Source organism: Dunckerocampus dactyliophorus, chromosome 1 (assembly GCF_027744805.1).
Source record: "Dunckerocampus dactyliophorus isolate RoL2022-P2 chromosome 1, RoL_Ddac_1.1, whole genome shotgun sequence".
Taxonomy (NCBI): domain Eukaryota; kingdom Metazoa; phylum Chordata; class Actinopteri; order Syngnathiformes; family Syngnathidae; genus Dunckerocampus; species Dunckerocampus dactyliophorus.
Genome location: NC_072819.1, coordinates 3,143,881 through 3,161,068, shown reverse-complemented (window position 1 = coordinate 3,161,068; position 17,188 = coordinate 3,143,881). Strand labels below are relative to the sequence as shown.

The following is a 17,188-nucleotide window of genomic DNA, read 5'->3' as shown; positions in this document are numbered from 1 at the left end:
GATCATAATCTGATTAAAACACCAGAAAAAGATTTTGTATTTACATGTTATAATTAGGGCTGTCAAATGATTAAAAGTTGAATTCAAAGTCAAATTAATCACAGTTTTCAAATGAATTAATCATGATTAATCACCATTGCAACTATGTGTGAAATATGCCCATTTTTACTCTATTTTATGAACAGAAAGACACAAAGGAAAGGATACAATTATATATATTAGAATGTATAAATCAAGCTAAAATATATCGCACATGTCTGAAAAAGTGCTCACACTCACCTAACGCTATTCTCTATAATAGCAGCAGACCGTTTGAATCAAACTTTAACAGTCACGCTCCGTGTTTGTCGCTCTATCTGCTCTATGTTGTAGTGCACGCTACCCTGCAGAGCCGGAGCTGATTGAACGCACCTGCAAGCAATCACCAGCACCTACATTAGCTGCTGCAAGGCAGCAATTCAGCGCTAGTTTGTTCTCTGCTCTCCTCGGTGTTAATACATACAATTATGTGAGCAAAATAAAGTCAAAAGCAAAAACTGGTAGTGGCTCTCATTCACAGCCTTTGGCCTTTTTAGCCCCAAAGCTTTTCCCCAAGTTTGTAGACAAAACAAAATATATATATACAGTACAGCACCCTGCAAGTCACATGACACCGGGAAGGTAAATGGCTAATTGGGCCAAATTTGGACATTTTCACATGGGGGTGTACGCACTTTACTGTTTTTTTTTTTTTTACTCTGTGAGGAGTGTAGTCGTCCCTCGTTTGTTGTGGTTAATTGGTTCCAGACCCGACAGTGATAGGAAGGGTTTGGAGGCTTGTCCAGCATGAAGCGCCTTTTTCAGGTCATGCCACAGCATCTCCATAGAATTCAGGTCAGGACTTCAAAGTCTTCATTTTGTTTTTCATCATCTGTTCAGAGGTGGACTTGCTGGTGTGTTTTGGATCATTGTCCTGCTGCAGAACCCAAGTTGCTTTCAGCTTGAGGTCACCAACAGATGGCCGGACATTCTCCTTCAGCACAATTCATGCTTCCATTTGTCACAGCAAGTCTTCCAGGTCCTGAAGCAGCTAAACAGCCCCAGACCATCACACTACCACCACCATATTTTACTGTTGTTTGACGTTCGTTTTCTGAAATGTGGCGTTACTTTATTTGCCAGATGTGATGGGACACACACCTTCCAAAAAGTTCAACTTTTGTCTCGTCAGACCACAGAGTATTTTCCCAAAGGTCTTGGGGATCAACAAGATGCTTTCTGGCAAAATTGAGACGAGCCTTAATGTTGTTTTTGTTCAGCAGTGGTTTTGGTCTTGGAAATCTGCCATGCAGGCCGTTTTTGCCCAGCGTCTTTCTTATGGTGGAGTCATGAACACTGACCTTAACCGAGGCAAGTGAGGCCTGCAGTTCTTTGGATGTTGTTGTGGGGTCTTTTGTGACCTCTTGGATGAGTCGTCGCTGCGCTCTTGGGGTCATTTTGGTTGGCCGGCCACTCCTGGGAAGGTTCACCACTGTTCCATGTTTTGGCCATTTGTGGATAATGGCTCTCCTGGTGCTTTACAAATGTCTTTATAACCTTTTTCACGCTGATAGGTCTCAATTCATCTCAGTTAAGTTGTTTTAACAGGGGGGCAAAAACCATTTTCCACACAGGGCCATGTAGCTTTGGATGTTTTTTCTCCCTTAATAAAAAGTTTCATTTCAAAAGTGCATTTTGTGTTGAGTTGTGTTGTCATTGACTGATATTTACATTTGTTTGATGATCTGAAACATTTAAGTGTGACAAAAAAAAGAAATCAGGAAGGGGGCAAACACTTTTTTCACACCACTGTATATGTGGGGACGCTACACATCCCGTTATGAGTTTCAAGAAAAAAGATCCTGTTTTGGATAAGCTGTACATATGCATATTTTTGGACTAATAATAAGCCACAGTCAACCAAAAAACAGCATTAATTTTTTCATTACTGTATTTTGAAAAACTGTCATGGCGAAGCCGCAAAATTTGATCCGCACAGTGGCGAGGGACAACTCTACTCTTTTGTGGGGTACTGTGAATATAAACGCAGAAACACACATGTACTGAAACAGAAAAATATTGATCTCAATACGCTTGTATCGATCTGATACCAACCTTTGCATTTGAGGCTGGGGCAACCCCACTGTGAAGAAGAAAAGAACAGCACACAGACAAGACAAGACAGCAGTGAATGAAAGATGCTATTACAGTAATTAAAGCTTCAGATAAAAATGACAGACTTCCTGTGGGATTCCCGCCATGGGGACCAGGTTTTTTTGTGCGTGCTGGCACGACCGACAGAAATATCCAATTTGTTTGCTTCTTTGGTGAGTTGATGCCAAAGAAAATGCAAGACAACGCCGAGAATAATAGTAAACATTGTAGAGTGTAGAGTGCTCTAAATATGTGTTTATTGAAGTCAGCAGGTGAGATTTGGACTTACAGTTCCAGTCAACACCCTGCTGATCCCACAAAGGAAGATGAACACACGAAGAGCAAATACCATCTGTGCATCGATAGACAAAAATGATCTGAAAACTGTCACATGAATCGTAATTAGAAAAGTCGGATTTTAAGGTGTGTTACCTTTGCAGTGATGATACTCAATGTTGAAGACAACGAAGAGCCATCCTTTTATATGCTGGCAGGATGCAGCCCTGGAATGTTCAATATGTCAATCACCTTCATGTCACGATACATCTGACAGGTTCTGCAGCACCTTAGCGGCATAGTTCATGACAGGCTATCAAAATAAACCAGCTATGTGATCCGGAAGAAAACAAAAGCAGTGAACTTTCCTGCTGCAGTGATGACACTGATATTTTCTTGTTATGACCACTCCTCTTTACAGAAGGCTTTGGGGCTGTTGCTTGGCAGTTTCAGAAGTTTCAGCTCCCTCAACACAGATTTTCTATGGGATTAAAGTCTGGAGGCTGGCTAGGCCAGGGGTGTCCAAAGTGCGGCTCGGGTGCCATTTTGCGGCCCACGGCTGTTTGTTTTTTTGTATTGGAACATGGCACATTATAAAAATGTTTTTCAACAAGAAAACAAAAAAAAAATAACAGCAGCAAAAATGGAAATATCAGCAATAATTTTACAAGAATTACTGTAAGTCAAATATTAAGAGAAAAAAGTGGTAATCTAACATGAAAAAGTCGTGATTTTACCAAAATAACATTGTAATATTATGAGGAAAAACATCGTTTTAGTAACATGGAGTTGAAAGACATTTTTTTAAGTAGTAATATTATGAGAAACAAACAAAACAAAATAAAGTTGTCATTTTTGCAAAATTAGGCTGGGGAAAAATATATATATTTATTTTACTATATTTTTTATTAGAAAACACCCTCCCTTGTTAGCATCCTATTAGCGAGTGAACAAAATGGCAGCCAGAAGTTATGTCATCATCAGAGGTTGACTCTCAAAAATGTTAAAACAAACCACGTTTTTTTTGTAGTATCCTCCAACTGTACATATGCAATATCACACACCTCACAACTCAGACTTCAGGATGACACTTAGAGTATGTTGAACCGCCTATCTGGAATACCCCCTAGGATCCTAATGGGTTTCTTTTTGGGCCACTCCTTTGTTGTCTTGGCTGTATATTTTGGGTCATTGGGTCAAGACTGCTGAGGACAACAACGAGCCATCCTCTTATATGCCAGCTTGACACAGCCCTGGAATGTTCTATACCAGGGGTCTTCAGTTAAACTTGAGTAACGTCCGTTTGTGCAATTTTTTTTGGCCTGCAACTAACGATTATTTTACCGATTAATCCCTCGATTATTTTTTTGATTAATCAATAAATCTGATTTTTTTTAAATGCATTTTTATTTTCCGCATCTTTATTCAGAATTAGAAGAATAAAAAAACAATTGATTACCCATACAGTTGTCAATTAATTGGGTGATCGATTAACCACAGATTAATTGCTGCCGCTTTAATTTTTTTCACAGCAAAGGTCCGAACCTTGTTTCTTCTTAAATTCCATCAAACAGACTAATGAAACCCTGCACATCACCCCGTTGTTTCAATACAACACATTTATCTTGACACCTAAATTACATTTAAAAGAAAACTGGACCAAATTTTACATAAATAATAAAATCTTTGACTGTACAAACAATGGATGAACACAAGAGACTTATTGTGATTAATTATTTTATCTATATATTTAGATTCATTGACTGTGAAAACATAGCATTAGCAATGGGATTCATAATAATATCAATATTAGTTCAGTAGTTATTCACAAAAATGGCATTTTCCGTAATGGCGGTTTTCTTGGATCTACCTCCATAGCTTTTGAAGATACAACAAATTCGTTGGCACACTCCAGATTCCACGGTGTCTTGGCTATATATAATGGTGTTTGTTGCATGTTAGCTTCATTAGTCCAAAGGTCCCCTATTTTAGCATATCTTGGATTATAGCATCCGGAATTATTCCATTATCTGGATCAGTCTTTGATATTTTGTAGAGCCTGTTGGAAACTTGTCCTGTATTTCTTTTTCCAAGTGCTCTGACCATTTTTTGTCAAGTTATATGCACAAATGCCGAAAATGCTCCTATCTCGCAAATCCTTAAAAAAATCCTGGATCCCGACGGTGATCCAGCTCACCCCCAAAAATTAATCAGTTCTTCCACATCCCATTTCCGACAATTCCTTTTCAAGTTCTGAAAGACAGACAAACAGATAAACGCTGGCAAAAACATAACCTCTGCCTGATTTTGTCACACAATTCCTCTTTTAGTTTACCTTTGAGAAAGATCCCTGCAGCAGAAGCAGTCCTTCACAGCTCTCCCGTCAGTGAAAGATGTTTTCTTTTGCTCCGATATCCATACAATCCTTAGTGAACATTCATTTGCACATTGCTGTGCTATAAATTAATGACTTATGACTCTCGTAGATTTTTCTCTAAGATGCTACGTTATTTTCCACACTCTCACATTAGACTTGGGTGAATACTTCCCCTGGAAACAGCACTGTAATAACCGTAATAACTGAAGTGATTACGCTCGCAAACTGCTACTGCGATCGGTCCGCGAGCATGATTATATATTATTATTATATTTCCCATTCACTTTAATTGGTCACAGGTCCGTAAAGGGCCATCAGTGGGTCGGTATCCGGGCCGAGGTCGGCCATTTGGTGATGGCCGTTAATGTCATACGACAAATCAACCTTAAAGGCCTCATGGCAGAGACCATTAAAAGTCTTCCGGACAGAAAAGGCTGTTTAGTATGTAAGTGTCATGCCAAAAAGTCAGAAATACAAGATGTTATAAGACGTTGAAGTGAGGCAAGGTGGCCTAACTTGCATACAAGGAAATGTTTTCTCCGTTAATGCTGTAAATTACGTCAGAGTCATGTAATTACTGACATTTGTTGGCTCCTTTACATAATTAATGTCACACCCAGCAGAAAATTGCTTGGTATGCTACTTGTTCAGTTTTGTCACTATCTGTGGTGGGCTGTCCAATGCTTGACCTCAAGTATCCAGAGACACAGGCAGCGTGCAAATAAAAGTGTTTTAATAGCACAACAAGGTGCGTGTACTCACGGTAGTGCAACATTCAAGCAACAAAAAGCGACAGCGGGAAAAGCTCTGTGAACGGGACGTCTTGGATAGTAGCAACAGGTAAGGTAATCATTTAGGTGACCGCACAGGCGAGGAGAACAGAGGCAATGAATGCAACTACCGGTAATTGCAATTGCAAAGAGCTGTACACAGTTCCACTGGGGTAAAGTGACTGCATCTTATCCCAAGCAGGAAGTGCAGCATTCCAAAATAAGAGTGCAGACAGGCACCAACAATTCCTGTCCTGCAAATCATGGCAAGCTTCATGCAACGCAGTTTGGCCCAATACAGCATTTCTGTCAGCGTGCAAACATCACACTGTGGAAGGTGGGAATAAAAACACCAGGAGGTGCACAGGTCTAGTCAGAGAATAATCAGGGGGCGGGACATTGAAGATAACCAATGTTGGCTACCTGCAGTCAGACATACAGTACTGTATTTATATGTTTCTTTGCTGCTGGCTGTGTCAAACATGTACACGCCATTGCAAACTCTTCTATTCCGGAACCACTGCACACAAAAGGAAAGAAACCTATTGTGTTGCCTGTGCCATTAGATTTTTCTGACCAATAAACCACCTGGCACTGTTTGTTTTGGTTTGGGTTGGTTTAGTTTATTTGAACATGAAGGTTCCAATGGAAGACATCGCTTGAATCATCCTTTCACAGTTCCACATGTCCAAAAGGAGTAGGAAGAAGCAAAGCTTATTTAATCCTACCCCCCATCTATTCCACATCTAATACAACACCTGTTGTTCACTTCCTGCATCCCATGTCATGTTTTCTATGATAATCAGAATAATAATACATCATAAATAACAGTAAGAAGACAAATATATATATATATATATATATATATATATATATATATATATATAAAACAAAACTTAAAAAACAAAAACGAACCTGACAGAACAATCGTTGTGATGATCAAGACTCTTCTGCCTTGTATTTAGCAAACACCAACTGCTTGTATTGTTTTTTGAATTTGCTCATCTCTGTACACCACGTGTGTCAAACTCGTGCCCTGGAGGGCCGAGACGCTGCAGGTTTTCTCTCCAACCAGTTTCTTCAGCAGGTGATTTAATTGATGAGCTCCTTCCCTCCAACTGAAGGTGTTGATCATTAAAATCACCTGCTTTAGTGACTGGCTGCAAAGAAAACCTGCAGTGTCTCAGTCCTCCATGGCATGAGTTTGACAACCCTGCTGTACATTGTTTGAGTTCCTTACTCAATCTGTTCCATAATTTAATTCCACATACAGAAATGCTGTGGGTTTTCAGCGTAGCTCTGGCATATCAATGTTTTAAGTTTAATAAAAAAAAAAAAAAAAAAAAAAAAAAAGTTTAATTCTCCTGAAAGATTGTATTTCTCCTCTCTGATTGAAAAATACTGTATGAGGTTTTGGGTAACAAGTTGTTATTAACTTTATACATTATTCTAGTGGTTTGAAAGAATACTAAATCTGCTAATTTTAATATGTGTGATTGTAAAAATAAAGGTTTGTATGTTGTCTATACTTGGCATTATGAATGATCCTCACTAATATGTGATATTAAAAATAAAGGTTTGTATGTTGTCTATACTTGGTATTATGAATGATCATCACTAATATGTGATATTAAAAATAAAGGTGTGTATGTTGTCTATACTTGGTATTATGAATGATCCTCACTAATATGTGATATTAAAAATAAAGGTTTGTATGTTGTCTATACTTGGTATTATGAATGATCATCACTAATATGTGATATTAAAAATAAAGGTTTGTATGTTGTCTATACTTGGTATTATGAATGATCCTCACTAATATGTGATATTAAAAATAAAGGTGTGTATGTTGTCTATACTTGGTATTATGAATGATCATCACTAATATGTGATATTAAAAATAAAGGTGTGTATGTTGTCTATACTTGATATTATGAATGATCATCACTAATATGTGATATTAAAAATAAAGGTTTGTATGTTGTCTATACTTGGCATTATGAATGATCCTCACTAATATGTGATATTAAAAATAAAGGTTTGTATGTTGTCTATACTTGGTATTATGAATGATCCTCACTAATATGTGATATTAAAAATAAAGGTTTGTATGTTGTCTATACTTGGTATTATGAATGATCATCACTAATATGTGATATTAAAAATAAAGGTGTGTATGTTGTCTATACTTGGTATTATGAATGATCCTCACTAATATGTGATATTAAAAATAAAGGTTTGTATGTTGTCTATACTTGGTATTATGAATGATCATCACTAATATGTGATATTAAAAATAAAGGTTTGTATGTTGTCTATACTTGGTATTATGAATGATCCTCACTAATATGTGATATTAAAAATAAAGGTGTGTATGTTGTCTATACTTGGTATTATGAATGATCATCACTAATATGTGATATTAAAAATAAAGGTGTGTATGTTGTCTATACTTGATATTATGAATGATCATCACTAATATGTGATATTAAAAATAAAGGTTTGTATGTTGTCTATACTTGGCATTATGAATGATCCTCACTAATATGTGATATTAAAAATAAAGGTTTGTATGTTGTCTATACTTGGTATTATGAATGATCCTCACTAATATGTGATATTAAAAATAAAGGTTTGTATGTTGTCTATACTCGGTATTATGAACGATCTTCACCATCTTTTTTGCAGTACAGTGAATGTGTGAAGATTGCTTTTGTAATTATTTCCCATATCTCCACACAATACATTAAATATGCTAATACGAAGGAACAGTACAGAGTGTGGAGTGATTTATGATCAAGAACATATTTTGCTTCATTCAATATAGAAATATTTCTTGCCACCTTTTGTTCTGTATATTTAATATGAGATTTCCAACTCATTTTTCGTCTATTATGACCCCCGGGAATTTATATTCTTTCACTTCTTCAATGTCCACCCCATTAATTTGTATTTGGTCGTACGTGTCCCTTCTGCTATTTCCAAATAGCATTATTAATGTAATGTTGGTAAACATTTGAAATTTCGGGCTCGATGTGCTCTACAAAACAAGACACCCACTGGAACTTTAGGGTTTGGGGCAGGGGTCAGGAATCTTTTTGGCTAAGAGAGTCACGCTAAGAGAGAGGCTGAGGAGCTTGGTCATCCGGGAGCTAGAGTCCCGATGCCTCCTGGACGCCTCCCTGGTGAGGTGTTCTGGGCATGCCCAGCCAGGAGGAGATGCCAGGGTAGACCTTGGACAAGCCAGAGGGATTGTCTCGCAGGTGGCCTGGGAACGCCTTGGTGTCCCCCTGGTGGAACAGGAAGAGGTGGCTGGGGATTAGGAAGTCTGGGCTTCTTTACAGAGACCGGTGCCCCTGCGGACCGCGCCCACTGAGCAGGCGCATGTCACAACACAGACGGGCTAATCCTTCAGGTCAAGACTCTGTGGTCTACCTGCACCTCAAAGAGAGAGCAGTGGCGGGGCTACGGAGTGTTCAGGGGTGGTATGATGAGACAAAAGTTGAACGTTGATGACACAAAAGTTAGTCCAAAAGACAAAAGTAACACCGTATTTCAGAAAAAGAACATCATACAAAAATATGGTGGTGGTAGTGTGATGGTCTGGGGCTGTTTTGTTGCTTCAGGACGACTTGCAGTGAAAAAATGGAACTATGAACTCTGCTGTCTACCAAAAAATCCTGAAGCAGAATGTCCGCTGTTGGTGACCTTAAGCTGAAAGCAACTTGGGTTCTGCAGCAGGACAATGATCCAAAACACACCAGCAAGTCCACCTCTGAATGGATGAAGACTTTGGAGTGGTCTAGTCCAAGTCCTGACCTGAATCCTATTTAGATGCTGTGGCATGACCTTAAAAAGGCGCTTCATGCTGGAAAACCCTCCAATGTGGCTGAATGACCAGAATTTTGCAAAGATGAGTGGACCGAAATTCCTCCCCAGCGCTGTAAGAGACTCATTGCAAGTTATCGGAAACGCTTGATTGCAGTTGTTGCTGCTAAGGGGGGCCAACCACTTATTAGGTTTAGTCAATCACTTTTTCACACAGTGCAATTTATGATTATTTAAAAAAAAGCAATTTATCGTTTACAATTACATTGGATTAATGTGTTGCAGTTTTGCTAGGTGTTGTGGTGCAGTTGACTGAATATTTACAACGATTAATGGTGAGTAGTTTTACTTTAATATAGCTTTGTTATACACTGCTTCACTTCTTTATACACTCGTGTGACAGTTAAAATGTTACTTAAAACATTGCCTGTAGACTTAAAGTTTATGATGGCCAGCCTGACCCTGGAACAGACTATTTCTATTTCGAATAGAATAACATAGGAAGTGGTGTTGAATTGGCAACTCAGATGTCAAAATGCATTATGTTAAACTCTGTTGAGGCTCTGTTGTGCTAAAAAGAGTTAAAAAAAATATGTCACTCTTTAAAAAGTCAGCTTTTAGTGACCTCCAATCCAGTTTTCCAGCAGACGAGGCCAAAAAAAAAAAAAGCACAGAAAATGTCTGTTTTTTCAAAATGCACCTGTTAATGTGGACATGGTCATACAGTATTGCTGGATTGTCTCTATTCAAATTGAAATGTGTCGCGGCTCACACAACATTGAAATGTACATGAAAGACACACGCACGCACACACACACACTCAGCTGAAACAGTCCATGCTGGCCTTGGCTCGTTCCATCTCGTGGAGGAAGTTATAAAACTGAGGGAGTGTCAGCTCTGTATGAATGAATAAAACACAAAGAAAGATAAGAAAGATTCAAAATACATAACACAAAATGCATCCGTTCACACTCAACAGGGATTGGACTCTATCGTTATTATTTTTTGCATTGTGGATTGAGTCAGCTAATTGTGTGTGTATAAGTTGCATTGCCCACAATGCGCTTCCAGTCCACATCGATACAGTGAATTACGCCATATATTCACACATGTAATATAGTGAAGCCAAGGAAGGCTTACACAAACTCACCCATGTAGATGTTCTCTGTGGAATTCCCCTTGCGGACCACCAGTTTTAGCTAGAAGCAGAAAAGATGTGTTCAACATCCTGTGTGTGTACTGGTAGCTTGAGCTGCCAAATATTTAGACAAAAATGGCTGTGTGTTGACTCATTTTCAGTGGATAGTGAATCGCCTCTGCTATACAAGCTGCACACTGACTATTCTAAAAATACATTAAACGTTACGTTCTGTAGTATTTGACAAGATGTACTATCATGCTCTGCTTCACACAAAATGTTGGAATTCATCTTTCCTTCATTGAACCACAGCTGCCCCACTGCCAACAGCACTTGTGCAGCCCAGGGCCGACGAGACGCTACCACTACCTTGCTTGACTGTAGGACACAATTATCTTGCTACTGCTAAAGCTATTGAGACAATAATGGTTGTGCGCTGACTCATTTTCCATGGACAGTGCATCTATGCCGCTATACAAGCTGTACTGACTATTCCAAAATATATCCAAAATGACCCCAAAAGCGCAGCGAGACTCATCCAAGAGGTCACAAAAGACCCCACAACAACATCCAAAGAACTGCAGGCCTCACTTGCCTCAGTTAAGGTCAGTGTTCATGACTCCACCATAAGAAAGACACTGGGCAAAAACGGCCTGCATGGCAGAGTTCCAAGACCAAAACCACTGCTGAACAAAAACAACATTAAGGCTCGTCTCAATTTTGCCAGAAAACATCTTGGTGATCCCCAACACCTTTGGGAAAATACTTTGTGGTCTGACGAGACAAAAGTTGAACTTTTTGGAAGATGTGTTTCCCATTACATGTGGCGTAAAAGCAAAAAGAACATCATACCAACAGTAAAATATGGTGGTGGTAGTGCTAGGTAAATGCGTTTGATGATCGGAAACAATTTAGTGTGAGAAACATGGGGGAAAAAAAGAGAAATCAGGAAGGGGGCAAACACTTTTTCACACCAATGTAACAAGTGTAAGTATTTTATCTGCACTCTTCACTTTTAATTATGTTTTATGAAATTATTTTATACTTTATGGCCTTCTTTTCTATAAAGCACTTTGAATGAACTTGTGTACAAATTGTGCTCTATAAATAAACTTGCTTTGCCTTGCCTAATGTTCCTTCATAAGGTGTAATAAAATGCGAGCTGATACATGCTTGGTCTTTTTTGTCAGATACTGTGTATGTGTGTGTGTGTGTGTGTGTGTGTGTGTGTGTGTATACCTGCAGAAAGATGTTGCTCACTTTGTGGATCTCACTGGTGCCGACAGTCACTGTGAAATATAAAACAGTCAAATATGAAAATGACTATTATTTACAAACACATCACAATCAGGGGGCCGCACGGTGGTCTAGTGGTTAGCATGTTGGCCAACACAGTAACAGTCCCTCAGTCATGAGGGATGCCCGCTGCAACGTCTGCAAGTAAGGAGCCGCCATTTATGAAAAATCACCCCAAATCATGATGGAGCCCCCCTCCACTGTGCCGGGTACAAAACATCTCAGGTGGGATCTGCTTGTCATGCCAGTAACGTTGGAAGCCATCTGGACCGTCAAGGTTACATTTTTTCTCACCAGAGAATAAAACGTGTTTCCACCTTTCAATGTCCCATGTTTGATGCTCCCTGGCAAAGTCTAAACGAGCACTTTTGTGGAGTTGAAGGAGACAAGGTCTTTGAGTTTGTTTTCTAAACCCTTTTGCCGTAGATGCCGTCTGATGGTTATTGCACTGCAGTCGGCACTAAGGGCCTTAATTTGGGTCGAAGTCCGCCATGTCTTGATGGACAGCCAATCGGATCCTCCGGCTCAGCGCAGGTGTGATTCTTTTGGGTCTACCACTTGACTTTTTTGTTCCATAATGCTCAGGATCTTAAAAAAAACATAGAATAACTGATTTACTGCGCCCAACCTCAGCAGCAATGGCACGCTGCGAGAGGCCTTGCTTATGCAGCTCCACAATCCCACCACGTTGAAAAAGAGAAAGCTTCTTAGCTTTACCATCAGGAGGGCATGACAGTGTGAATGCCTGTCAGAAAATGAACATTTTGAGCAGATGGTGGCTTTTATAGCCTGTGGTCTTAAACTTTTGATCAGGTGATAACCTATTTCAGTTTTATTTTTATTTTTTTAATTACGAGTTCCAAATGTTTTTTGTCTCACTCCCACTTCTTGTTTTTGCATATTGTAGCTCTACTTAAAACCTCATTAAGATCCAAATGTGCAAAATGCTAATTCTAGCAATTTTTCAACTGGTCTTAAGATTTTGATCAGGAGTGCATGTGCTATATATAATATTGTGGACACTGAACTGTCTCATGCTGGAGAAGTAGTTGATACATCATTACACTGATTGTTCCAAGCACTTGCGGACAAACTCTATAAAATAAAAAAGTTCCGTGAGCCAGAAGAAATTACAGCACAAGCAAAGAGTTTAAATCAGTTAATCAGTTGTAGAGTATTGTGGTGTAAATAAGTCATCATAAACACAATTATGATGACACAAATATAAACACAAATATTTAAGCAAACTGCACTTATTCTTGGCCTAAATTAAGCATTTTCAAGCCTAAAAATACAAATACAAGGCAGAAGAAGCATTCTAATTGTGAATGTGGTATTGTACATTGGCCACTAGGTGTCAGTAATTGTTCGGTGAGCTAGGCACCAGACGTGATTGTCAGAAAAAGGCATTTTTTGCAGGTTTAAATTATCCCACAACAGGCACAATAATAATAATAGCATAATAATCAGAATGATAACACGGACGACTCTTGGGGCCATAACTCACGATAAGCTAAAACTCAACTCTAAACCTCCGAAGTCACTTCCTGTCCTCCACACATCTCTCCCCCAGGCACTAAGGTCCCCTCGGGAACACATTTACTGTGACACACACGTCTTAAATGGTTTAGTTACTCTTATTATGTCTACTATATTGGGTAATACAAGTGTAAAGCCATTTAAAGCCGCCTTTACAATGCAATGAGACAACAGCCACCACAGGAAGTACGCTGTCCAAAAAAAAACAACAAGCAACTGCTAATGTGTGAATCTATGTTGTCTTATTTCTCTGGTTCTGTCTACTATATTGGATAATACACGTGCAAAGGTGACTGTAGGGGTGTTATTTCAAGTCTAGAGGGACCTAATCATGTTAAAAACTAGGGAAGCGTTATTAAGTAAGTATCGGCATATGCCGATACCGTGCTTTGGCACGGAAATCGTCCGATACTGATCGTAAACCAGTTTTCGATGTCATAATTACGAAAATACTGAATTCTACTTCACAGAAATTCACTTATCAGAAAGACGAGGGACGACTGTTTGTACTTTTTGGTCACTTGAGGGCACAAAAGATCAACAAAATATTGCTTTCATTGCCAGATAATCTCTTGTTTATGAGCCATAAAGTCATCATAAAGGCGCCCCCGTTTAACGCCCCCTGGTGAGAGGCATGAAGTCGCAGACAAAGCCTTCCCTCCTCGCCATCCTCATGCAGAGGCTCAGCCTGTTAGCATGTCAATTAAGATTTAAATAACCCACCCAGTCTTAGACAACCCCCATCCTGTGCTGAAGCGTTTGGTCGCTGGAAGATGATTAGCTTGACAATAGCCTAGCTGAGTGTCAGCGAGTAAACAATGAGACCTCCGCCGATACAAACAAATGATTAGGGACATCAATGATGCTAAGTAACCCACTTTGACCGACTCTAAAACAATTCATAACATAATAAAGACAACTTATTTAAATTGCTATAAATTGTTAGCTTGCTGCGTGCTTGTAAAGGCATTAACAACCTAAAAATACAGACATAAAGTGGAAACTGTAATGATATTAAGGCGTCACTTCTTTTTACACTTGTATGACAGTTAAGAATGCTTAAATGTGACTTAAAACATTGCCTGTACTCGAAATAAAGGTTTTACGACCCTGGAACAGATTATTACTGCACTTTGGACACTCATGATCTAAACGAAACATTATTGTTACACGCTGACATGGCGGTAAAGATAGATCTAGTTTGAAGTTTTTGGTTCGAGTGGATCTCACCTCCAAACTTCCACTCCATGTCCACCAGCTGGTTGACCATCAGCGTTTGTCTCACGGCCAGTCTGGACAGCGCAGCGCTATGCTCCGCCCACTGCAACGTATCAATCAACATGTCTTACGCAAGCTTTAAAAAAAAAAATTCTTATTAAGAAGACTTCGACAAGAGGAACTTTAACAATGATGAAAGAAATGGACCTGTTGGGAAAAGTGTGATGCCTTGTCTTCGTGAAGTCCTGTAAAGAAAAACATACACTTAACAGCCTAAACGGGTGGCAGAAGCACTCAAACAGGAAGTAAACGCTTACATTGTGTGTTTAAACTAGCAAAGAACAAAGTTAATAGTAATAAATGTTCATAGTGTATATATTGCATATGTACAAGACAGAGTGGTATACAGTAATCCCTCATATATTGCGGTTTATTGAATTTACTCAAAGCAGGATTCCTTATTTATAAATCAAATATTTATACCTCTTTACAACCTTCTAAATACGTTTTTTAACATTATTATAGCCCTCTAGACATGAAATAACACCCCTACACCCACCTTTACACTCGTATTACCCAATATAGTAGACATAATAAGAGAAAATAATCCATGTAAGACACAAATAAGACTCATGCTCATGTGTGTTGCTATAAATGTGTTAGAGTAGGGGGCAGACAGGAAGTGATGTCAGGGGTTCCGAGTTGAGTTTTAGCCTGGCGTGGGTTACTGCAGCAACAGTAGCTCCTGTTAGGGATTATTCTGCCTGTTGTGAGATCATTCAAACCTGCAGTAAACGACTGTTGTTCAAGTCTGGTGCTTGTGTCTCACCAAACATTACAGTAACATTACTGACACCTAGTGACCAGTGTCAGATACTACATATCATCGCAGCATCTTTGAATGCATCTTCTGAATGCCGTGGTTCATTCAGCCAATTAAATGCAAAACAATACATACAATTTGCTTAAATATGCAGGTTTTAAAATAACAATAAACATAATTTATTAATTATTATATCTTTGAAAAACCGTGATAGAGTGAATAGAGTGAAGCGCAAAGGGGCGAGGGATGACTGTACAGTGATTGGAGTGAGGTTCCCCAGGCGGGTGAAGTTAGCATGTTTGCTTCCACATGCTGCGGATAACAGAGATACGGCGTCACATGATGTCGTACCTAACGTCTGCAGGTCTTCTTTGAGCTGCTCGCACGTCAGGTTCCTCTTCATTGCACCTGGCCAGGAAACCCAAGTGCTTCACTTAGTTTTACATTTGTATGACAGTTAAGAATGTTAAAATCTGACTTCAAACACTTCTTGTATGCTTAACAAAGCTTTTACGACGGCCACAGTTTGACCCTGGAACAGATTATTTCCTTCTGATAGTGTGTTACCTTGTGGCACAAGGATGATGCTCTTCATGAGGCTTTTCAGCGGGCCAACACTCATCCTGTTTTCACCTGCAAATTCACTCAGCTGCTGCATGAACTTCTCTGTCTGCTCACACACATGATAAATAAACATTTTTTTTGATACAAACACATTATTTTAACAACATCAAATCCAAACTGCTTGTGTCGTCACCTCTTTTGGCTCTAACAAAAACTGGAACAGTATTTCCACCAGGCGAATAAATTGCTGCAAATAAAGACAACATTCTTTTACATTTGGAAAACTTTTCTGACATGACAAATTAGAATTTGATGCTTCGTTCCCCTTTGCTAGCTTGTTTAGCCTTTATTTGAAAAAAACGGCACAGCTGTCTGGTGAAATGTTCCTCAATTTACCTGCTCGTTGAATTTGTTCAGGTTCTGAAAGTCGTTGCTGACAGAATCTGGTAAAAGTTCCTTAGTGAAATGAAGCTGAATCATTTTTGAGTCGCTATGTTGACTTCAACTATAACCCGGAAAAGATTGTGCCGCGCTTGTGACGCCTACTTCCTAGTGGTTGGCGCCTACTGCGCAGGGTCTGTGCGCAGCCTAAAATCCGCATTTGTGGGATGCAGGACGTTATCGCGCCGCGCGAATGCTGTCCAAATTAGAAAGTCCGCGAAGTCCTTAAATTGGACACAGCCAGCGACTGCGCAAGCCTGCAAGCCTGCCTGCAAGCCTACCAGCCAGCCGGCACACGGAAGTGTCATTGTTTCAAAAAGAACATTAACCGTCAGCAGCTTACGGTGGCCAACAGGGGGCAAACGCGCATCAACGTCAAAACGCTTCAATGGAAAAAAAACACCCTATCTTAGAGCGTGGACGTTCGCTAACTTTTACCCCCGTCGGCCACCGTAGCACGGTACATGAGCGACTCCAACATAATTTGTGCTTCTTAGAATTCTCAAGTATCATTTTACCAATGAAAGTAATTTAAACGATAACGTCATAGACATGAAGTCAAATACTAATTTCATTAAGGCACCTCCAAATGCTTACAGTAGCACTTAATAAATAAACCATAAAAACATCTGAACGCATGGTGCTTATAAGAGCAGTATGTTGGATTATTAATCGTACGGAGGACCTGTTATTACATTATGTTCATATAAAGTGTTCAATGGTCTTATAGTGCTTACACTCAAATG

The 17,188-nt window shown here is 39.3% G+C and overlaps 1 protein-coding gene across 1 annotated transcript; it reads right to left on the bottom strand.

Moving 5' to 3' along the window:
- Positions 1-7,895: 7,895 nt before the first annotated feature.
- Positions 7,896-16,696, bottom strand: commd7 (COMM domain containing 7). The gene is made up of 9 exons (XM_054780458.1): positions 16,398-16,696; positions 16,195-16,248; positions 16,005-16,107; positions 15,789-15,845; positions 14,822-14,859; positions 14,627-14,717; positions 11,801-11,850; positions 10,574-10,622; positions 7,896-10,320 (listed from the first exon to the last, which is right to left on the bottom strand). The coding sequence occupies exons 1-9, from the start codon at positions 16,479-16,481 to the stop codon at positions 10,244-10,246; spliced, it is 603 nt and encodes a 200-aa protein (XP_054636433.1). The 5' UTR covers positions 16,482-16,696; the 3' UTR covers positions 7,896-10,243.
- Between the last annotated feature and the right edge of the window lie 492 nt (positions 16,697-17,188).